The 23,535-nt window shown below is 48.3% G+C and overlaps 1 protein-coding gene across 1 annotated transcript in view; it reads left to right on the forward strand.

The window, feature by feature from the left end:
* EMILIN2 (elastin microfibril interfacer 2) overlaps window positions 1–23,535 on the forward strand; it is a 55,716-nt gene that overhangs the window by 23,784 nt on the left and 8,397 nt on the right. The window contains exons 3-4 of the mRNA XM_032311331.1: window positions 7,092–7,267; window positions 11,796–13,724. Of these exons, the coding sequence (XP_032167222.1) occupies window positions 7,092–7,267; window positions 11,796–13,724 (2,105 nt within the window). The remainder of the gene's footprint in view (window positions 1–7,091; window positions 7,268–11,795; window positions 13,725–23,535) is intronic.

Genomic DNA, 23,535 nt, shown 5'->3' on the forward strand with positions numbered 1-23,535 from the left:
TCGAAAACAAACTCTATGGGAGAGGTTTTGGGGGCCACGCTGTACCTCCTCTTGCTTATTTTATTCTTTATTCTGACCCAGTGTCCTCTCTCACCATTGATCTGAGCAACCCTGGCTCAGTTCACTGAGCATCTCCTTGTCTTAAAAATACTCTTTCTCTGGGGCGCCTGGGTGCCTCAGTGGGTTAAAGCCTCTGCCTTCGGCTCAGGTCATGATCTCAGGGTCCTGGGATTGAGCCCCGCATTGGTCTCTCTGTTCAGCAGGGAGCCTGCTTCCTCCTCTCTCTGCCTGTCTCTCTGCTGCTTCTGATTTCATCCTTTCGTCGTATTGATGAAACCGTGGCCCAGAGGTGAGATGTTCCTTGCCTGTCATTCAGGTAACTCATGAGAAGGGCTGTTGCTTGTGGTCTAGGGATACTTGCAATTGGTTATGGTTTCCACAATCGTCTCATTCATACCACCTCACTGGATTCCCTCACTGGGTTCCCTCACCATCTAGCTCTGCATGGCTCCAGCCGCTGGAAGGCATCCGCTCTCTCCCTTTAGGGTAGAGTCGGCAGTGCCGGTTTCCTCTACTGAAGGCCCCAGGTCCTGGCCAGCGGCCTTCCCCTAATACTGTACTCGCAGCCTTGGTTTTCCCTACATTTTGATAACTCGTACTCCCCTTGCCATTTCAGACCTAGGGTTGATACATTTCTCCCATTTTTTTTTTAATTTTAAATTATCTTATTAATTTAAATTAACAAAAAACCCAGTGCACCCATTTCTCCCACCCCCATCCCCTACCTCTGGCAACCACCAATCTGTTCGCTCCATCCAAGAGCTTGTTTTTGGTTACCTTCTGGTTTTTTGTGTGTTTTTGATTCACGTGTAAGTGAGATTGGACGGTATTTGTCTTTATCTGACTTACTTCACTTAGCGTAATACCTTCAAGTTTTATATGTGTTGTCACAGATGGCAGGATTTCATTCTTCCCTTATGGCTAAGTAATATTCCTGTGTGTGTGTGTGTGTGTGTGTGTGTGTGTGTGTGTGTATACACCACACCTCCATCCATCCATTCATTCAAGTGTCCATCCACGGACACTTACGTGCATCCACAGCTAGGCTATTGTGCGTAATTCTTCAAGTTAGCGCTTTCATGTCCTTCAGTTAAGTGTCCGGGAGTGAGATTGCCGGATCATATGGTGGCTTCATTTTTAATTTTTTTATGGAATCTCCGTACTGTTTTCTACCATGGCTGCACCAATTGACATTCCTTCCAACAGTGCACCACGGTTCCCTCTTCTTCACATCCTTGCCAACACTTGTTATTTCTTGTCTTTTTCTTTTTAATAAAAAGATATTTTAAAAAAGATTTTATCATTTGAGAGAAAGAGCACAAGTGGGGCAGGGGAGGGGCAGAGGAAGAGGGGGAAGCAGGCTCCCTGCTGAGCAGAGAGCCTGATGTGGGGCTTCCCAGAACCCTGAGATCATGACCTGAGCTAAAATCAAAAGTTGGATGCTTAACCCACCGAGCCATCCAGCTGCCCCAATTTCTCGACTTTCTTGATACCAGCCATTCTGACAGGTATGAGGTGATATCCCATTATGGTTTTGATTTGCATTTCCCTGATGATTAGTGATGTTGAGCACCTTTTCATGAACCTGTTGGTCATCTTGTATGTCTTCCTTGGAAAGTTGTCTATTCAGATCCTCTGCCTATTTTTTCATCAAAAAGAATTTGTTTTTGCTCTGAGTTGTATGAGTTCTGTATGTATTTGGCTATTAACCCCTTCTTGGATACATGATTTGTAAATATTTTCTCCCATTCAGCTAGGTTGCCCTTTTGTTCTGTTGGTTTCCTTTGCTGTGCACAAGCTTTTTAGTTGGATGTAGTCCTGCTTGTTTAGTTGATGTTATGGGTATTTCACACGTACGTTATACATATTTAATGCAGTGAAAAACAAAAAGTGAATTCCGTGCCTAGATGTGGAAAACTTGGAGTAGTTCAGGAATGTTGTATAACCAAATCTGCCTAGATGTGCGTCCTGACACTTGCTGAAATGCCTTCTTGCTTGTATGTACACGCTGGCGGTGTCCCAGGTCGTTGGTTGTTTCTTCAGGCCGGGAGTGCTCCCTACCAGAGAGAGGGAGGCCCCTCTCTTTCTGGCTTCTTTCTCCATCCTAACAGTCCGTTCCAGTGGATACTGTGCGGGACCACACACAGAATGAAGCAAGAAGAATTAGTTCTGGGGTTTTGGGGACAAGCCAGTGATGGAGAAAGAGAGGAATTTACTAGAAAGTCTGTTCTTGGGAGGAATTCCTGGTCAAGTGCGTGTCCCAGTGGGGGCACTGGGCTTCAGATTTGTGCACTCTTGTGATGTGTATTCACAAAAGAAGTTACAGGTGAATACTAAATGCGGGGAAATGATCCTTACCTCGTAGATCCTTACCGTGTAGAAATGATCCTCTGCCAGGAACGTGTGGTTATTTCTGAAAAGCCTTCTGCTGGCCACCTGGGAGGGATGCCAGAGGAGAAAGAAGACAGGTGAGTGTGGGGCAGGAATGAAGAGATGAACAGATGTGTGCCCATTACTGGCCCTTGACAGTCCCGTGAATCTCTAGGCCAGCTCTGTCCCATAGACGCCTGTGGTGAAGGAGCTGTTCACAGTAATTCCGCACGTGGCTACCGAGCTCCCGAAATGTGGCCAGTGTGTCTGAGGAACTGAACGTTCACTTTGGTTTACTTATAATTAGTGTAGATTTAAAAAGGCACACCTGATTAATGGCTATCTTCTGGGTCGACACAACTTGAGGTCACCTTCTGGTGTGCGATTTTTGTCCAACCCATCATGACCCAAGGACTGTGGAGCTTGATTTGGTTCTGGGAAGGCTCAGGAATTCACATCTGCTGGGGTTAGACGTGAGGATGACTCTGGGGCTTTTAATATGGACATTGGATTCCTCCATGCCTCATCTAAAGTAGACTTAGTATCATTAAATTACTGTTTGATTGATCAATTATTGATTAATGATTAAAACTTCATTGTTCATTGAGCACCTGCGATAGGACAGATGCTATGTTTAAAAATGGGGAGGTTGTAGAGAACAAAACCAGCAGGAATTTTTGCCCTCACGGGGCTCTGGTCTGTGAGAAGACAAACACTGAACAAGCATGAATGGAGGCACGTTATGAAAGAAGTCTCACCTCCTGTCAGTGGGAAGGAGTCTTTCTGCGTGTGTGGGGGGAGGGGCGGGGGATTTCAAATAGCAGCAGTCATTTTGTCACAGTTTGTTTCAGTGGGGACATTTCTAGTCCCGTGGTCCCTGAACTCTGATTCAACTTTTCCAGTCCTCTTCTTGCCACCTTCCTTCTCGGTAGAATCTTCTGGGCTGACCTGATGTCTTGACATGGTGGTTGAACTCGTAAAAAGGGAGAACACTTGTTTCACCACCCCACACCCCAAAAAGGATTCCGAGGGAGAGGCAAGGAAGGAGAGTTGAGAGGCTGGGACGAAGAGCACTGGCAGAGATTGGGGTGGGCTCGGGCTGTGGGGCGGCATGCCGCTGCAGCCCCCGGGGGGCCCCCGGGAGTGCCCGAGGCAGCTGTGGACCGGGCTCCTTTGAGGGACGGGGTGTTGTTACAGTCTCGACCCAAAACTGGGACGGAGGCCAAGGCTGCAGCCTGAGTCAGCCTTCCAGCTCTCGCCCAGCACCGCCTTGACTCTGCGCCTTGGGCTGTCAGTCCTTCTGCTTGGCCACCCCCAGCTGCGTGCAGTCAGTTGGCTGATTCAGTAAGTGTCCAAGGGGGCACCTCCTGTGTGCTTACAACCCAAGGGTTCTTGGGGTAAAACTTGGGCTGCTTTGGGTCAATTCACTTCCCCTGCCTGGCTGTCCAGCCCTTGGTTGCCCCAGAGGCTCCCCCCTCCAATGAGGAAGGAGGGCTGATGGGTGCCCTGAATTTTGGGCTGCACTTCTCAACTCTGGCTGCACTTGACAGTTACTTGGGGAGTTTTTGAAAGGTACAGATGCCTGGGCACCCCTGGCCCCAGACCAGTTAAATTAGAATTTTGCGTGTAAAATCCTGGGCATTTTTTTTTTTTTTTTTTTTTAAAGCTCGCTGGCCAAGATATTGTCCTGCAGAACACTGAGGGATGGAAGGAAGACCCAGGATTCCTGCTGTGCTCCTCCCAGCCTCTGAAAAATTTCCTGGCTGGCTCTCGGGGTGGTGGGAACCCTGTTTCTGCGGTGGGGGAAGGAATCCCAGGAAAGCTGCGGGGCTGCACAACCCTACCTCCTCGCCTCCCATCCCCCAGACTGACCCGCAGTCACCTCTGGGACCCAGGTCCTCATGCACAGAGCAGTCGGGATGTGAGCGTTCCCACGGCTGGAGGTGGCCGCCTGATGGCTTCCAGCTGTCACCGCTGGCCAGGGAGGCCTCTCGCACATGCTGGACTTAAAACTCGGTCAGAAATGCTATCAACCTGAACTCCGTGCCGCCAACCAGAAAGCCCACGGCAAGCCACTGGGGGTGGAGGGTGGGGCTCGGGAATGCGTGTGGGGCTGCAGAGGAAGGCAGGAACTCCAGGGAACTTCCCTAAGTTATGAGCTGGTTCCAAAGTAATAACTGGCTTTAAAGAAGGTAATGAGGTGTGTTGGAAGGGCGAGCAGTTTCTTGCACTCGGCTCAGCAGCGGGGGCCGAGGCCTCCGGGTGGGAGGGTTGGGGGGGGGGGAGTCGGACGTGCAGCCTCAGGTTTTGCTCCCCTGGTCCCACTCAGCCAGCAGCCAGAAGGCGTTGCCAGGGGCTGTCATCTGCTGGCACAGGGACAACCCCCGAGCGCAAACACATTTTCACAATCAGTCTTAAATGCTCAGAGGAACCGCGTTTTTCTGAGATTACACATTTTTGCAGCATTAGGCTATATTTGAGCATGCAAAACAGTGAAGTGGATTTTTCTTTCTTTCTTTCTTTTGATCATTTCTAGGACCACACAGGGAATTCTTTTGGTAGGTACGGTGCTGGGGGCCTGGGGACTGGTGTGCGTCTGGCCCGGGTTGGATGCTCAAAGTGTTTTCTGGACGGGGATGGCAGCTACCCTCTGACCCAGCTTGTAGGGCTGTGGAACATCTCTGGGCGGGTGGGGTTGCTTCAGATTTAAGGCAGTCTCTTGAGTCTCTGCTCTGCATGCTGGGAGGGCCGTCTGGGGTACAGGAGAGAACACTTGGATTTAAATCCCAGCCCCGGCCCTTCCTGACCATTGGAACTTGGACAGGACGCCTGACCTTTAGGAGCCCCTGTTTTCCCCTTTGTGCAAAGGGGAAACTAAAAAGCTGGGCCTTGATAGGGGATGTGGTGGCAATAAGAGGGAATGAAGAGCCTAGAAGGGAAGACTTGCCCTACCCCCACCACTTGGGGCACTTCTTTTCTGTTTCATTCATTGAGCTTTCTCTTCTGGAGACTTTTACTCTTCTGGAGACTTGAAAATGTCTCCCTCTGGAGCTTCTCAAAATCTGTGCACCCAGGCCCCACTGCAGACCAGTTAAATCAGAACCTCTAAGAGCGAGGCAGCAGCATTGGGTTGGCAGTTCGTTATGGTTCCTGGTGATTCTGAAGCCTGGCCAGTGCTGTGAACCACTGCCCTAGAAGGGCCAGTGGAACCAGGACAGCGGCAGGCATTGGGACATTAATGCTTGGGACAGCGCTGTCCCCAGGGTCCAGAGGGTCACCTGGGCTCCTGTTGGTGGGAGAGTTCCTTACACTTGAGATTATAAGTGTCATGGTTTTGACCCTCGGGGGCCAAAAGCCCATTATCTCTAGTAATTTGCAATTTTCTCAGGAATGTGACTTTGAACTCCCTCACCACAAGCTGGATGCCAGAGGTGGAGTCAGCTGGCTGGCACCAGGTCCCATGGGCCCCCCGACTTTCCCCTGAGCAGCACACAGCAACTCTGGGAAAAGTAAAAGAGAGCTGAGTCCGTTCTGGGAATTGGCCCTCAGAGAGAAGGGCAGCGGCTTGTGCTGGTGTTCACAATGAAGAGAGTGAAGACGTTCTAGAGAGCCGTGATTCCAAGCTGGAAGTAGAAGTTGGGATAAGTTAAGGAACAGCTTGTATCTGTGCTGCGAGCAGGGGCACCTGGGGTGTTGGATTCCTGCATCCATCCCTCTCCCTTGGAGTGTCCATGGGGCTGCTGGATTGCCAGTCTCTGTTCCAGGCCCAGCCCTGGATCTGGAGGACGTTACAGCTTATCACAAGAATCTCTCTATGGTTTGTGCATGTGTGGAGGAACACGTAACCTACCTTTCTTTCTTTCTTTCTTTCTTTCTTTCTTTCTTTCTTTAGAGAGAGGGCAGGGAGGGGCAGAGGGCGAGGGAAAGAGTCGTGGAGGTGGAGCCCAACAGGGGTCTTGAACTCAGGACCCTGAGATCATAACCTGAGCCAAAATCAAAAGTTGGACACTTAACTGCCTGAGCCACCCAGGTGCCCTGGGGAATGTACACTTTAAAAGGGATTCTTATTTCCGTCATCAGCTGTATGGATCAGGGCATCTCTTTGAAAAGATCTGAACGTAGATCTCTGAAGGCTCACAGCCTGCTACCTTTGCAGGAAGGAAGGTGCCATGATAAATGCACAGATGCTATGAGAGACAAAGGTGCTGGGGAGGTTTTTTCAAAATATAAAACAAATGAGTCTGCGTTACGCAGAAAAAATCTCCACGAAGCAGCGAAAAAAAAAAAAAAAAAAAAAAAGAAAAGAAAAGAAAAGAAAGAAAGAAAAGAAAAGAAAAGAAAAGTAGAACAAAAGTTTTGGGTAAAATAAAAGCTCAGTTTGGGAGTTGTGGGGCCAGGCTTTTCTAGGTGGTCTGTCTCTGGTCGTCAGTAGGAAGGGACCTGGGTGCAGGCGGGTCTAAGAGATGGAAGATGGGGGCCAATCTGATTTTGGCTGAACCCCAGGAGGGCAGGGCTGGATTGAAGAGACCAGTGGTCGCCTCTGGGTCAGCTCGGAGAAAGCAGACAGGGGCTTGGATCCTGTTCATTCTGGTCCGGGTCAGGGAGGGCCAAGAACGCTCTCGACAGCCGCAGTGAAGAGATGCCATGCTTTTCTTTGGCAGGTATCGTGTGAACTTCAGACCCAGATATGTCACCAAGTACAAGACAGTGACACAGTTGGAATGGAGATGCTGCCCCGGCTTTAGAGGGGGAGACTGCCAGGAAGGTCCCAGGGACCCTGTGAAGACCCCCCGCCCCACACCTGCCCGGCCTCGAAATAGCATGAAGAAAGCCACAGGTAACTTCTTTGTGCTTTGCTGTGTGTGACCACCTCCAATCTTTTCAGCGTTCCTGCGGACAGTGGGATTTATGATTTTTAATGGCAATCTCTCCAGGGTCTTTAAGAACACACATATATGCCTGCAGTAGACACATGTAGCATGCAAATTTATTTGCAGAAGCAATCAGAGACAGATTTATTTATTTATTTATTTTACAAGTAAATTACTCTGTTAAGTTAAGGACTTAGCGATCAGTGCAGGGCATAGTTTCAGACTGGTGTGGTGTGTGGCACAGATGAGAAGAGGTTCAGTGGTAGTGATGCTTTGTTTTTGCTTTTCATCTACAATCTCTCATAAATCTGAATTTGAAGGAAAGAAACTGTTTTGTTTTGTTTTGTTTTTAAATAGTTAAATCCGAGTCCTTCCCATTCTGTTTGGGGTGAGATATTTGCAAAGCTAAGAGGGAGAGGCATCAGTGAAGTTGTTCTTAAATCTGTTTCTGAATTGTCTTTGAAGTAGCACAAACTCAGTGAATAATTAAGAAAGCAGTGATAATTTTCACTTTTTTTTTTTTTGGTATAACATTAAGCAAATGACTTTTATGGATTAAAAATTGTCCTTTTATCTTTTCTCTTTTTTAAGTTCAGTGAGAATACATGTAACCTAGGTTACCTCATGAATTTGATGGTTGTGTTCAAATGATTCTATTTTCCCATGAGGTATTATCAATTTTGAAACTTAGTGTTTCCCAATATTGTCTGTAAAATAGATTTTAAAATAATTTTTTGAAAAAAGTAATGTGTATCAATTAAAGAATGCTTATAAAGTATGGAGAAATACTTTGTTACACATAATCTCATCACCATGTATTAACTACTGCTAACATTTTGTTATCATGTATTACTCACTTCCCATGTCTGCACATACATTTTGTTAAAGAAAAATTTACTTATTCATCCCAAAAATATTTATGGAGCTTCTATATCTGGCAGGCTGTATACTAGATACTTGGGAGAAGTGAAAAACAAAACAGGCAGTCCCTGAACTCACAGAAGGCAAACGTCAGACAAGTAATTACAATAAGTCATCATAGATAATATGACGGGGACACACGAAGGGCATCTGTTGGATCAGAATAGTTTACTTTTCTTCTATTTTTATTTTATAAAATTTAAGCCTGTATGTAGTTTCCTGAGTCGAAAAGGAAAAGTTTAAAAGGACCCTTAGGAAAGCAGTGACCCTCATTCTCCCTCCGTTTCCCTTCTCAGCGGTAATTCCTTTCAACTCTTTAGATCATTTTGTGGAATTTACCTCCGTATCTGTTGACCTCTCATCACAGAAGGTGAGGGTTGGACGCCTTTTCCTCTGCTTTCCAGCACATGGCTCCTGTACCCTCATCTTTCCATAAGTTTATACCAGGTTTTTAGTTTAATACTTGTTGTTTACATTGTAGTAACTGTATAGATAATGCTCACCGCTGAGTCATGTCATATACTATGAATTTGTTGTCTTTCTTACACAGCTTTATTGGTTTCTTTAGAGTTAGTAATTATCTTATATTTTCCTTTGCTTGATTTTTTTTTTTTTTTATGTCTTTGTCCCTGTTTCAACCCAAACTCTCCTCTGGATGATTATGTAGGTGTCCTCTCATTGTGTTTAGACACATCAGTGTTATCTTCCTGAGCAGGCTCTCCTAGAGCTTTCTTACCTGCCCCACGTGGTTACCCTCTTTTCCTTGTTCACAGCTGCCAACGGGTGCTCTTACTTGTATCTTTCCCATTGATTCCCTCTTTCCTTTACTCTCTGCTTGTTCTCAACTTACTGCCTTGTCTTGGTAAAGCACATCCTCCAGTAGTTTTATGAGATTGTGTGGGAGGTACACTTTCTATTATTATATAGTCAAAAACATTTTTATTCTATCTTTAGAATTCTAGATTTGAGATAACTTTCCTTTAGGATTTTGAAAGTATCACTCAGTTTTCTAGCTTCCAATGCAGCTATTAAAATGTCCAAAACCATTCTGATTCCTAATTTTTTTTTATACATGACATGGTTCTGTTTTTTTTTTTTTTGTTTTGTTTTGTCATTTTAGTGAGATTTCGTAAGGGAATGAAAAGGAAGTGCTTGTCCTTAATCCACTATCATTATAAAGAACACACTATTTTTAAAAATTATTTATTTGAGAGAGAGAAAGCGAGACATCATGCACACTCGAGAATGAGTACAGGCAGAAGGAGGGGGAGAGGGGCTGAAGGAGAGGAAGAAGCAGACTCCCCGCTGAGCACGGGGCCTGACGTGGGGCTTGTTTCCAGGACCCTGAGATCGTGACCGGAGCAGAAGTCAGAGGCTTAACCGACTGAGCCATCCAGGTGCCCCAAGAACATGCTATCTTTAGAACTTATTTTTTGACTTGGGGCACTTGGGTGGCTCAGTGTGTTAAAGCCTCTGCCTTCGGCTCAGGTCACGATCCCAGGGTCCTGTGATGGAGCCCCACATCGGGCTCTCTGCTCCGTGTGGAGCCTGCTTCCTCCTCTCTCTCTGCCTACTGTGATCTCTGTCAAATAAATAAATAAAATCTTAAAAAAAAAAAAAAAGAACTTATTTTTTAACTTAATCTATAATGAACAACCATTCATTAAATAATCTACGGTATCATTTAATGGCTTTTGAGAATGTGATTATTTGAACACCATCCCCTACTATTGGTCACTTAGGTTGTTTGTGGTTTTTCACTATTGTAGATAGTATTTGTTGTTTTTTGCTGCTGTTGTTTTTTGTAGCTAGTATTTGAATAAACATTTTTTCCTCTTAGTATTTTAGATTCATCCCTGATTATTAACTAGAATAAACTTCTAGAAGTATAATTGCAGGGGCAAAGGGATTCTGAGATTTTGATACATAAGCAAATCATCCTTTCAAGAACTTGTGGCAGTTTCCACAGTCCCTGGGAGTGGGTAGAAGAAGCATTTCCTTACATGTGGATTTCCCCCCAATCTCCTGCCCTTTGCTTTCATTTCCTTTGTTCAGAATGGCATTTCATCCGTATGTGATCAACAGCTTGGTTTTTGCTCCTAGTGGCTTGAAGTAGAATACTTTTTTCAATGTGGGAAACAAGATATTCTTTATAGTTCTCTGCTTGGGAGTTTGGCCGACTGAATTCTAGTCTTGGTTTTACCACTAAGTTGATTTTAATGAATAATAGCTGTGGTTATGATTGTGTCCAAAAGTTTAGGGGAGGAAAAAACAATGAACAGTAGACGCAAATATCTACAGCGTTCTACATTTACTTGTAGTGGTCGTTCAGTGTGCCTTAATGCATTTTATTTCTTTGCATAGATTGTGTTTGACTTTTTCCACCTGTCAAGATAGTCTGCATCCGTGCAGGCGTGTTGTTGTTTGCTCCTTCCTTCCTTCCTTCCTTCCTTTTCTTTGAGATTTATTTATTTCAGAGAGAGAGAGAGCAGTGGGAAGGGCAGAGGGAAAGGGAGAAGCAGACCTCCCACTGAGCAGGGAGCCCAACGTTGTTCTCGATCCCAGGACCCTGAGATTATGACCTGAGCTGAAATCAGGAGCCGGAGGCTTGACCAACTGAGCCATCCAGGTGCCCCTGTTAGCTCTTTCTAGTGTTCCTCGTATCCTGCTATCCATGTTCAGGGGCATGGTTTGCTTCTCATCTCCTATTACCTCAGGTTTCAGTAATTTTTTTGTTTGTTTATTTTCTTGATCACTTTATTTTCATTTTTATGACTCATCTCATCATCTTTATAACTTTTTTTCTTCCTTCCATTCAGACTATTTCCTTGGAGGTAGATTTCTCAGATGATCAAAAATTCAATGTTTATATTCTTTGATTTAGTGAATCTTAGTATATATGACCACGTGGCTTTATCGTTAGGAGATGCCAAGAGGATCACTGCTCTGTCTCTTTTGCTTTTAGTTTCCCCAACTGCATGAGGGTGCTGAACAATGTCTGTGAGACTTCTTTAGCCTAGCGAAGTTAATAAAAGTCAAAGAACATTTAGGAGTTGCCTGAAGGATAACTTACTGCTTATATGATATCATACCACCCAACAGCTAATGGGTGGATCATGCCAAAGTGGCTTCTTGTGGTTTTACAGTATGTAGTCAACCAATGGGGTGTGGCTGCTGTTCACTAATGTGGGAATGATGTGTTCGTATGACTGAGTAGATTAAGAACACTTCCCTTTAGGGTGGAAGAGACCACTGACTGTCTATTATGTGCCACGTACATGTTCTCTTAACAACCCTAGGAAGGAAGATAGTATCTCTGGTTGGTAGATGAGGGGGTTATGCTTCACAGAAGTTAATTAACTTGCTCAAGGGCAGACAGTGAAGCCAGAATGCGAGGGGAGGTCTCTTTGACTCAAAGCCTATAGTCTTTTTCTCTCTCCCACAACTGCCTGTGCTGAGAGGGATCTCTACGTGAAGGTTTAAGAATATTCCTCAAGTACGCTGTTTATTGGCTGTGCGGAAAATGGGAAACGGTAGAACGCGTTAAGTCATTTCTGACTCTCTTTGTAACAGATAACGAACCGAGCCAAGTCTCAGAGCCCAAGAAGACTTTGTCACCAACCCGTGCAGCAGAACCAAGCCAAACGGTAGATCCAAAACAGGGACCACAAGAACTTCAGGAAAAGAAAATCCAGGTGCTTGAAGAGAAGGTTCTCCGACTCACAAGGACAGTTCTTGATCTCCAGTCTTCCATTGCTGGAGTGAACGAAAACCTCAAACATGCCATTCAGGACGATGCCAGCAAAATGCTGGCATCATGGCTCAGTAACCTGCACCCCCAGCAAGTGCCCGACAGTGCCGTTGGCGGAGACACGGAGACCGTCCAGCTTCCCGATGTCCTCAACAATAAGGAATCTGGCATGAAGGACATCAAGTCTGAGTTGGCTGAGGTCAAGGATGCTCTGAAGACCAAGAGTGACAAGCTGGAAGAGCTGGATGGGAAGGTAAAGGGGTATGAAGGACAGCTCAGACAGCTCCAGGAGGCTGCCCAGGGTCCTACGGTGACCATGACGACCAATGAGCTCTACCAAGCCTATGTCGATAGTAAGATTGATGCCCTGAGAGAGGAGCTCATGGAGGGAATGGACAGAAAGCTGGCTGATCTGAAGAACTCCTGTGAGTACAAGCTGATTGGCCTCCAACAGCAGTGTGATGACTATGGCAGCAGCTACCTAGGAGTGATTGAACTTATAGGAGAGAAGGAAACAAACCTGAGAAAAGAAATAAATGATCTTCGAGCCCGGGTACAAGATCCTTCAGCTCAGTCAGACTGCTGTGGGGGTAAAAAGAATGGCGACTTTGGGCAACAGATCAAGATGTTAGACCAGAAAATCGAAAGAGTTGCTGAAGCCACCAGAATGCTGAATGCACGACTGGACAATGAGTTTGACCGCCTTGCAGTTCCAGAGCCAGACGTGGACTTTGATGCCAGGTGGAATGAACTAGACGCAAGGATCAATGTGACAGAGAAGAATGCGGAAGAACACTGCTTTTACATTGAAGAAACCCTTCGGGGGGCCATTAATGGCGAGGTGCACGACCTGAAGCAACTTCTTGATCACAAAATACAGTCTTTGGAAGAGCGCCTGGGGAGTGTTCTCTCGGAGGTGGCCAACAGCACTGAGGCAGAACTCACCCCCCCAGCCTCCGCCTTACCAGGGGTGTCAGGGGCTGGGAACAAGCAGGTCCTGATAGAGTTAAATCACCTGAAGAACAAAGTTCAAGTTGTGGAGGATATTTGCCTGCAGAACTTTCCAAGAGAGCCTCATGGGATAGAAGATACTTTGCCAAATGGAGAAGACCACCTAACGGGTGATAGTTTGAACCTTTTGAAATCCCTGAATGACACGATGCATAGGAAGTTTCAAGAAACCGAACGTAGCATCCAGAAACTTCAGCAGGATTTTCGTTTTCTTTATTCTCAACTAAACCACACAGAGGACAATGTGAATCAGCTCCAGAATGAGCTGAACAGCTGTAGAGAAGGTAAAAACACGGCAGTGGGTGGGTTTTCTATGGGGGGTGAGCAAGGAAGGACGGTGGAGCCCCTGCCATCTCCCCGGGACCCCCTGGCCCACTGCTGCAGCCAGCTGGAGGAGAGGTGGCAGCAGCTGCAGAATCGGGTCCTCTCTGAGCTGGACGCTTGTAAGGAGAACACACACGGGGTCCAGAGGGACGTCTCCGTGGTGGAGAACAGGGTGTCTCACCTGGAGAAAACCTGCAGCAAGCTGGACTCCATCTCGGGAAGTCTTCAGAGGATCAAGGAGGGGCTTAACAAGCATGTCGGCAGCCTCTGGAGTTGTGTCAGGCAGATGAATGGGACACTGCGGTCACATTCCAGAGACATATCTGGCCTGAAGAATTCTGTCCAGCAGTTCTACAGCCACGTTTTCCAGATTTCTACTGACCTGCAAGACCTGATCCGATTTCAGCCGTCGGCAAGTAAGTTGACCTCTACAGTTCCATTTCTTGTATTTGCTTGCCACGTGTGTCATGCTAGACTTTGGATGGCCCATGGAACTGACTGCGTCTGTCCTCCCCTAAGTGTGGTTCGTAGGTTGGTGCCAGCTTGTGAATCACTGGTGCTGAGTGGCAGTGAGATAAATACCCACATCGAGAGTATTTGGAAACTTTTATTGAAAACAGTTTGTCATCACTGTAGCATTCACCGTCTGTGCATTTTCCAGAAGTATGAGGACAACAAATTGAAAATGAAAAAGGAATACTCCTTCACCACAGGGAGGATGGCAAATGTCCATCTGTGTATTTCTGTCATGTTGCTGAGCGAAGAGTTGGGGTCCCGTTTTTGGCGTGACAGCCTGGAACGGTGGATATCATTGTCCCATTTTTAGTCAGGGAGCCTCCTGTATGCTTACAGGTTCACTTGTCTGCAGCCTCGCCTTTCGTTTGCGGGTGTCATTATAATCTTTGTCCGCATCATCTTCAGGCTACCTCCTCTTTCCTGAAATCTGAGGCCTAGGAGATGGCAATAAAATACTGACCTCTTCCTTTCCAGAGACAGGGACCAGACGCTGGACAAATAACATTTGACTGTTGAAGGCCGTGTGGTGCCTAGAACCACTGTGCCTAGAGCAATGCTTGCTATGTGTTAGATGCCCAGTTAATGTTTGTTGAATGAATGAATGAGTGGTTCCTTAATAACATGAAGTAATATATGCAACAGAGTTCACTTCTTTGCTACTTGAGGGTTCAGCCCATCTTCCCTGAAGGACAGGGCTTCTCTTATACCTCCATTCTTTCATTTAAGTTGTCTCAGTCATGAGACAGCCCTCTCTAATTGGAGGCAGGGACTAAAAGTGAGTTCACATTTATTGAGCATGTTCTGTGTACCAGCACTGAGCTGGTTCACTCAGGGGGCATGTCTTAGAGCGCCCCCCCAACCGCCTCTTGGGGAAGGTGCACTGCTTTCCCCAAAGGAAGTGTACATAGCCAGGAAGTGGCAGAGCCGGGGTGGGAACCCCGGAGGGGCTGCATCCAAGAATTGTCTTCCAGTCCGGAGCACATCTCCTTTGCATATCCCAGAGTTGAACACAGATTTACAGGGTCCAAAAGGACTTGGTGAGGGCCAACAGGAGGCCTACAAGGACCCCACTTCCTGGCCCTCTCCCTGTTTTCTCTTCTCTTCCTCTTTGGCTCAGCTCCAGGTGACAAAGGCCGTCACATGTTGAACTGAGAATTTATGGTCTGGAGCGGGCCTCTAGGATTTGGGGTCCAAGCCGAGACCTAAAACCCAAGGAGGGGAGGGCTAGAGCATGAGAGGGAGGGGAGCCATGGTGAGTCCTGACTAGGTCCCCAGGAAGCTGAAGGGGCTGAGGTAGTCAGGTAGGAAAGTGCCTTGTTGTTCCCGGAGATAAGGGGCTTATAGATAAGGGGGCACCCAGGCCCGCCAGGATGGGGAAGCAGGCCTTCACCCCAGTGCGAGGCCCACGACACTACACTATTTATAACCCTCCCCCCCTCCCAGGCCCACACAGCTCCTGTATCTCTGGAATGTTGAGTAAAGGTCACAACACTGTGTGTGTTCATAGAATGATTGTCCTTGGGGTGACAGCGCTGTCTGGACTATGCTTTATAATAACAGATTGAACCAGATAGTTCCAGTTGATTTGCAACTCCCAGGCGGTGTGGGAAGCTGTGTTAACTCTTTCACACTTGTCTATCATGTCAGAGGTGAATGTCTTAAAAGAGAATGTAGCTTCTCAAAGATTATCCTTCTGGAATGAATTCATCACTGTGAATGTAGAATGTGTGGACTTTCGAGAATTCCATTGATTGAAAAGAACCAAAAATAAACAAGCAGGGCTTTCTTTCTCCTTGTATAGCATCCAGGTCTGGGAGTTCTGGAGCCTGAGTAGCAGAGGTCCGAGGGGCAAATCAGGAATGAAGGTCACAGTGAAAGTCACACATCGGCCAGTTGAAAGTCAAGTGAGCCTTTATTGAGCACCTGCCGTGAGCAGGGCTCTGTGAGAGACATGGAGAGAATGAGTAGCATGATCCTGACCCTCAAGGCATTTTCAGTCAGAGTGGGAAAGCCACACAGGTCTGCAGAGAGAATGAATGTGATAGTGCGTAAGGCCCAGCCAATGCTGTAGGGTTTATCCTTTCAGTTCCTAAGATCTCACCGAGCCTCTATTATGTGGTAGTTAATGAGCTATGTGTGTGGATTATGTGGATGACAATGCATGCGACAATGACAGTCTGAGGGCCAACAAGCTGACAAAGGGTCACGGGAATGGAGCTGGGGGGCAGGGCGTGGTGCATAGGCACACTGGGTGCGTGGAGGGGCCCCTGCGGCCACTGTAGAAGTCAAGGCTTCAAGGTTGAGTGGGTTGAGAGTTAGAGACTGGAGGGGGAAGAGTGAGGTGGAGTGATAAGAGAAGCTTCTGGAAGGAGGTGTTACTGGAAAGAATAATGAGAGGGTGGTTCGGGCCCAGAAAAGCAGGAGGGAAATACCTGGAAAACAAAAAATGTTTTCCATTTTTCTGTGCATCAGGAACTCGGTGGGGCTTGGTTTAGCTTGGCTTGGTGGTTCTGCTCCATTTGACATTAGCCTGAGTCAGTCTCTTGGCCATCAGCATGGCGGCTGGGCCTGGCTGGGCTGGAAGGTCAGGGTCCTCCATGCAGCCGTTCTCTCTCTGTCTCTGTCTCTGTCTCTGTCTCTCTCTCTGGCTAACTTGGGCTGCTTCATAGCATGGCTGTCTCAAGGTAGTCAGACTTACTACATGGTGACTGGTCCGTAAAGGAAAGTGGAAGCTGCTGGGCCCCTTCCAGGCATGGCTGCCTCTCTGCCACATTCTGTTGGTCAAAGCAAGTTAGCTCTTTTTATTTTATTTACTTGTTTGACAGACAGAGATCACAAGCAGGCAGAGAGCCAGGCAGAGAGAGGGAGGGGGAAGCAGGCTCCCCACTAAGCAGAGAGCCCGATGCGGGGCTTGATCCCAGGACCCCAGGATCGTGACCTGAGCCGAAGGCAGAGGCTTTAACCCACTGAGCCACCCTGGCGCCCCGCAAGTTAGCTCTTGAAGGGTGACATGGTTTGTATGCATTGGGAGGGAAGGACTATTAATGACAGTCGTCATATCTCCCTCAGGGAGGAAAGGCCCAGGGATGAGGATGCAGGATGTAGGTTTGGACCAGGAACCAGATGGCTGGACTGACCAGGGAGGCGAAGTTTGGCCTTTCTACCCGGCGCACTGCCCTGTTCTTGGATGCTGTTCTTTTCTTCAGAAGCATCCCTAAGGGGGCCTGAATTTTCCAGAAGGCACCCAGGGTGGGAGCAGAAGGGGCTTCTGCTGATGCTCATATAGCTCCAAATCTATTTCGTCTCCCTCCCATTAATGCAGATATTCTTCCTTGGGGTTTAAAAGGAACTCTTGAAATTATTTACAAATGTTGATTATTTTTTTGGACCAAAAATCTGGACACAGAGAAGTGCCTAGCTTCCAAAAGGTAAAGAACCAGTATCTCACCTTGAGCTCAGTAAAATGTGATGCCCCTCTCCTGGCCCCCTCCATCACACCCACCATTCATTCCTGTACTCATTTATTCAGCTCATACAATCTGAGCCGCATTCTGGGGCTGCAGTGCCAGCCTCGTGAATGTTTTACTCTGGTAGAAAGACAGTCAATGCGCAGCCAAGCAAATAGTGATCTGATTTCAGCCAGTGCTCAGTCCACAAGGAAAGACACAACAGAGTAAGTTCATGAAGAAGAGGAGACAGCAATATATTTTAGGTGCTTGGCCAGCGGAGGGTTGCTCAGTGGAGATGACATCTTTGTAGAACCCTGCAGAGATCTGTGGGAAGTGTTCCAGGCTGACAGAACAGCATGTTCAAAGGCCCTGAGGCAATAATGAGTTGGCCCTGTTTGAAAAACTCAGAATGCTAGTTTTATCAAGTATATGAACAAGGCAAGTAGGTCCTAAGCATTAAGGTCAGAGAGGGGGTAGGAACCATATCATGGAGGATTTTATAGGCTATGGTAAAAGATTTAAGTATGATGAGGAACTATCAGAGGATTTTGACCCACGCAGCATCTATTTCCTGGGTTTGCAATCCCAGCTACCTCTAAGCTTTCTCTAGGACTTTGGGGAAGTCATTTATTTACCTAATTACCTAATTACCTAAAAGATGCACTTCCTGCATCTTTTAGTTGGAAATAATAATGACACTTACCTCAAAATGGTGTAGAGAGGATTAATACTCATAAGGAGTGGAGTATTAAATGGTGCCTGGCCCCTGGTAATCACTGGCATAGGTAATCAGTGGGCATTACCTATTACTTTAACCCTCTGTCCCGTGTAATAGATGTATACTCTGCTCACAACTGAACTTTTCTCCCTTTCACTTCCTACAAACCCCCAGGCACTTAGTCTCAGGAAGCCAGAGCAGCCTGTCCACAGAGCAGACACGGGATGAGAGCTCTGCATGTCAGGCTCCTGGCTGCTCTGTGGAATGTTCCAGATACCCAGTGGGGGTTTTCTCTCTTTCTTCCCCCTTTTGTTTTCTTTTCTAAGTCACGGGTCAGGTGGGAAGTACAAAAAGTCCACAAATGTCCCCTCCCAAGCTATTCAGGATTCACATTCAAATACTTCTGTTGATGAGAGGCTCAGCACTTGGGACAAAGTTAGGTTGGTAAGTCCTCTGTCCTTCTGTCCGATGTGGCCGTAGGGGGTTGGCCCTTTCCCTGCCAATGCTCACTTCCATCACTGGAGATGTGTGGGGCCCTGCCCTTCTGGCTGGCATCCTCTGCCTTTCCCTGGGTCGGCATCTTGCGGGGTAGGAGTAGCTCTGTGGCGGGCAGCTTCAGGGTCTGCCCCCAGCCTGGGTGAAAGGCATCTTTTCCTGCCTGGGCCCCGAGGACTGCCCTGGCCTGTAACTTGAGCATCGTCAGCAAGGCTGTGGCTGGCCGTGTCCTTTGACAGCCGGTGCATCCCAGCCTCCTGGTGTGACCTAGATGCTGAGTCCTGGCTAGATGCCAGTGTTTGTGCTGTGCCTTTTATTATGAGAGAGAGGGGCTTCCTAGGGTTGAAAAACCTGGGGCTCCCGTTGGGAGTGGACGGCAGGCGGAGGAATACTTCTGTGCATCAGGGAAGCTCTCTTACCCTGCGTCACTGTTCCAAGAAGGGATGTACCCGCCTAGATACTAGGATGTTGTTTCAACAGACCCCAGTGACAGCCGCATTACTTCCTTTTTCACATCCCCCCCATCTGTTTCTTCTGCTTATGTCGGAGGGGTGTTTCTCTTAGGACTTGCATTAGACGAAGCACAATGTTTCGTTTAGGAGTGTTAGAGATTTAGGAATCCGTCTTTATCAAGTTGCTTAATGCAAGCTGTGCCATGAGAACGAAAAAGCATGAATTTTCCAAATATTTAACCATAAAACTTGGCGAGGGGAAAAGTGGTCTGATGCCACAATGCTGGCGTGGGCTCTCACGTTGAAATTGGCTGAATCTGGGGCTGGTTTAGGTCCAAGATAGCATGATGGGCCAAGTCAGGGTTTTTGAAAGATATAAAGGCGAAAGCAAACTGCGTACACTCAGACCATCCTGACTCCAGCAAGATGCACCCTTTGACCCTGTGGGCATCTGTATTGGTCATGTCCTTTGGTGGGCGTAAGTAACAGCTGCTTTTCTGCATCTTAACCTTGAATTTAGAACAGTGGTGTTCTTAGGGCTGAGCTCTCTCATAACTGCATGCAAAAGTCCTCAGGGAGCTTTAGCAAAAGAAGAACTCTGTTGGGGGTGGGGGGGCAGTCAGGAGATTCCTGCTCAACAGGGATGAGACATGACCCAGGAATTTGTTATCAAATTTGTAATTAAAACAAAATAAAACAAACAAACAAAAAAAACCCCTAGTTCTGGTCTCAGAAACAGAAGGAAGGCCACTTCAAAGGCAGCAGGATTATCACCACCCAGGGGGAGCTATGCCCAAAAGAAGGGGAGAAACAGGGAAGAAGGGAGAGGAGAGAGAATGAAAGGGCGACTTTGACACTGCGGGGCAACCAGAGGGGACTAGGTGTGAGCTTGCGGACTCTTCCGCGCTTTCCATCTCCCTCACTGCGGCTTTGTAGTCAGTCTTCAGCCAGAGAGCGTAGATTCTGTGCATTTCTATAGGGATTTGAGGATCTGCCTGTGAAATTCTATTCCCGGCCCCCAGAATATTCCCACGTGATGTTGACGCCAGGCTAGGTGCGACTCCCCCAACCCTGGGATTCTGTGCTTGCAAATTCCTTCCGTTTCAAACGTCTCACCGCCACGAGTACGTCTGTGTGGGCGTCCCCGTGTTCTCTAGGTTGTGCTGGTGGGAAATATGGCCCCGATTCCAGGGTTTCCCGCGTGGTTGCGTTGGGACTCGCTCTGTCGCCCTCTCTAGGAGGCCACACTGCGCTCGTCCGTGGCTCCCGGGGCTTCCTGTCGTTCCAGCCAGAGCCGCCAGCCGCGTCCAGGTCACCGTGTGCGCAGTGTAGAACCGTGGCCTGGAGACCAAGTCAGGGACTGTAAGGGGTTCTCCCTGCCCCAGCAGGCCTGCAGTGCTCCGGGGGCGTGCCCGGGGTGGTGGTGGGGCTCATGCATCCGCCGCGCCGCTGCGGGGAGCCGGAGCAGCCCCTTCCCCGTGGCGCACGCTGGTGGTCAGCTGCGAAGACTTCGCGGGCGTCCGGGGAGCGTCTGGAGGCCCGATGGCCACCTGTCAGCCTTCCCGGCAGGTCGGCCGCCCGCACAGTGCGTGACAGCCGGGGAAGCGGGCACCGGTTTGGTCTGGTGGGCAGGCGGGGGCCGGGGTCTGGCCTGTTGAACGGACCAGGCGGATGAGGCGGGAGGGGTCGCTGGCCTTCCCGCAGCCCAGCCGGGCCGGAGCCGACACCGCAGACAGCCCGTGCCGCTGCTCTGCGTCTGGAACAGATGCCCCCGTGGGCCCTCCTTCCTGCAGTTTCCCGCCACCTCACAGCTGGCCTCCCTCTGGGGTGTCCTGGCGGCGCAGGGTACAGACACAACCCTGGCTCCTATCCCCCCCCCCCCCCCCCCCCCCCCCCCGCGCCAGGGCGCAAAACGGCCGCAGGAGCCCCGTCCTTCGCACGTGGTCTCATGGAGGACTGCTGCTGGGCTTCCGCCGGTCTTAGCTTTAGTGAGGGCGGAACTGGCGTTTGATAGGACTCGGGAGGAGAAGGAGCGGCCTTTCGCAGCTGGGTACCAGGCCCGTCCACGGCGGGCTGCGGTGCTGCCTGTAGGCTGGGGCGGCCTGAGGCCACAAGGGCAGATCAGGCCTGGAGCCTGGGGCGGCTCCAGGGGCCGAGGCAGTGCACGCGGGGTGCAGCCTGCCCCTCCTCCGACGCCTCCCTCGGCTCAGACGCCTGGGCAGCAACCCTGGGCTCTTCGCGACGGCTCAGTTCAAATGGTCACTCTGAATTAGAAACACATGTTGAGTTCAGAAAGACAAGCGCGGCCAGGAGTGATCTTTCCAGAATGAGCAAAATGCTGTCCCAGTCTTTGTAATGCGTGTATCTGCGTTGGAAACGCCATGTGATACGGTGATGCTGGAGAGCCGGCCTAAGCTGGGGGTGAGGGGGGCGGGACTGGGGAATGACAGGACCCAGGGCAGCTTTGTCTTCACGGCCCTGACGGATACCTCTTGGAGCAGTCAGCCGCTTACAGCAAGCATGGGTGCCCTCCACAAGGAGATCAGTGGAGGGTGTCTGTTTATTCTTTTCCCTCTGGCTTCCACCCTGTGTGACAAGCCTGGGTGTTGAAGGAATGATGGATGTAAAAGAACGGTCTGAGACCCCCAGAATGACGAAGACTTTTGGCCAAAATTCAGCTGCCTAATGCAATGGCTGGCGGGGAGTTAGGGTGTGGCCCCTAGTACCTGCCATCCTTCTAGGCTTCATTCATTCACCAAACACTTAAATGTCTCAATGTGATGCGGCCCTGTGCCAAACTGGAGGATAAAATCTCGTTAAAATGTGTCCTCAATGGCTCATCATCCAGCATGACAGGAATGATATTAAAAAAACTGAAAGAGCTCCCAGAGGCTCAAAGTGCTTCAAGGTTCGGAGGTGGGATTGTTCAAGCTCTGTTAGGCAGATCCCTGCTGGCTTCCTGGGAGAGGTGGTGTCTGAATCGGGTCTTCAGGGAAGGTGCTGGAAGAAGCTGTCTTAGGGAGTGGGAACACTAAAAGCAAAGATGCAAAGGCAGGGAAGCTCCGAGGAGGGCAGGGCACCAATGAGGGCACTGAGGCTGCAGGAGGAGTTGGAGCAGGTGGGGGAACTCGGGATGTCGGGAGAGATTCGGCTGGATTTTATGAGCATCGGGAAACAACTGCAGATTTTCGAGCGATCCTATGTACAGAAAGCTTTCAAAAAGGGCATTCTGAAAAAGGTGTGGAAGGAGGAGCCAAAGTATTTCAGGATTAGAATCAGCAGGACTTAGCAACAGAGCGTGTGTGTGTAAGTGTGTGAAAGTGCGTGTGAGTGAGAGAGAGAATATGACTGAGTGGCTGGACGCGGGGCCTGGGAGAATGCTGGTGGCTTTCAGAGAAAGAGCGCTGGTTCGGAGAGTGTGGTAGGAACAGGTAAGAAAATAAGGACCAGTTCAGGGGGCTTGTACTTTGCTGACCACCATCCACTGAGGACTGAGGAAAAGTGTTTACTTTTAAATTTTGGATGGAGACACATACACGTGGACTACAGGACAGGAGCCCTAGGTGGGGGGTGGGGAAGGAAAGAGGCCTGAGGAGTGACGTGGATGGGGCAGCACCAGAAGGGAAAGGAGGCCAGCTGGGAGGCGGGGCTCGGATCGGGTTGGGGGCGGGTGGGGGGGCACGGGGTGAGGAGGAGGGAAGGGAGGACGGAGGCACAGTGCAGGCTGGTGCGCTTGCATTGGAAGGCAAGGGTAGAAACAGGCCCTCGGAGAACGTCTTCTTCAGTTACGTTTCATAAAAATAAATAAACTTGTACTGAAAGGCTTATAAGGAAACCACCCCCTGTCCCCACCTGTCCCTGGAACTTCTAGCTCCAGAGGCAGCCGCATGCAACTGTTTTGGCTATCTCCCCCTGATATTTACCTCTATATTTCTAAATTGACTATTAATTTTAAATATCTCTCTATATAGATATTATGTGTATTGTATTTAGACATTACATAGCAAGTATCAGCTATCAGCATTAGTTTATGTATTAGGCTCACTCATAGCTCTCCTGCTTCCCCGCCCCCCCAACTGCCACTAGAATTTACCACTAATCAGTGGTCGATATTTATGCTGTTATGAGCTAAAATAGTTCAATATAGCTGAATATGATTATGTTGCATTTCGTTTTGCTCTTCTTTGAATTAGTAGCAGTGTTATATTATTATTTGCTAGATTTTATGTATCTACTTTGGATTCTTCTTACCCTAGGGTATCCTCTCAATATAATTTTCTATTCCATATAAAGTAGCAGATCATTTGTTGGTTCCATTTTTATTTTATTTTATTTCTTTAAATTCATGACCTCCCCTCTGGAGTTCTCTCTTTCCGATTCCATCTGGACGGCTTCTTCTCTGGACTTGCTAAAGGGCTTTCAGTTTGAAACTTCCTTTACTACCATCCTAGAAATTCCTTGAACCTCTCTTGTCTTGGGCTGTTTGCTCTTTTTCATGGTTTACTTGTTTCAGTGGAACATGTTTTCTAAGCTTTTTAAGAGGCCTGATAGTTTTTTTTTTTTTAAATATTTCATGTCTGAGAATATTTATTCTTGA

Source organism: Mustela erminea, chromosome 13 (assembly GCF_009829155.1).
Source record: "Mustela erminea isolate mMusErm1 chromosome 13, mMusErm1.Pri, whole genome shotgun sequence".
NCBI classification, from domain to species: Eukaryota; Metazoa; Chordata; class Mammalia; order Carnivora; family Mustelidae; genus Mustela; species Mustela erminea.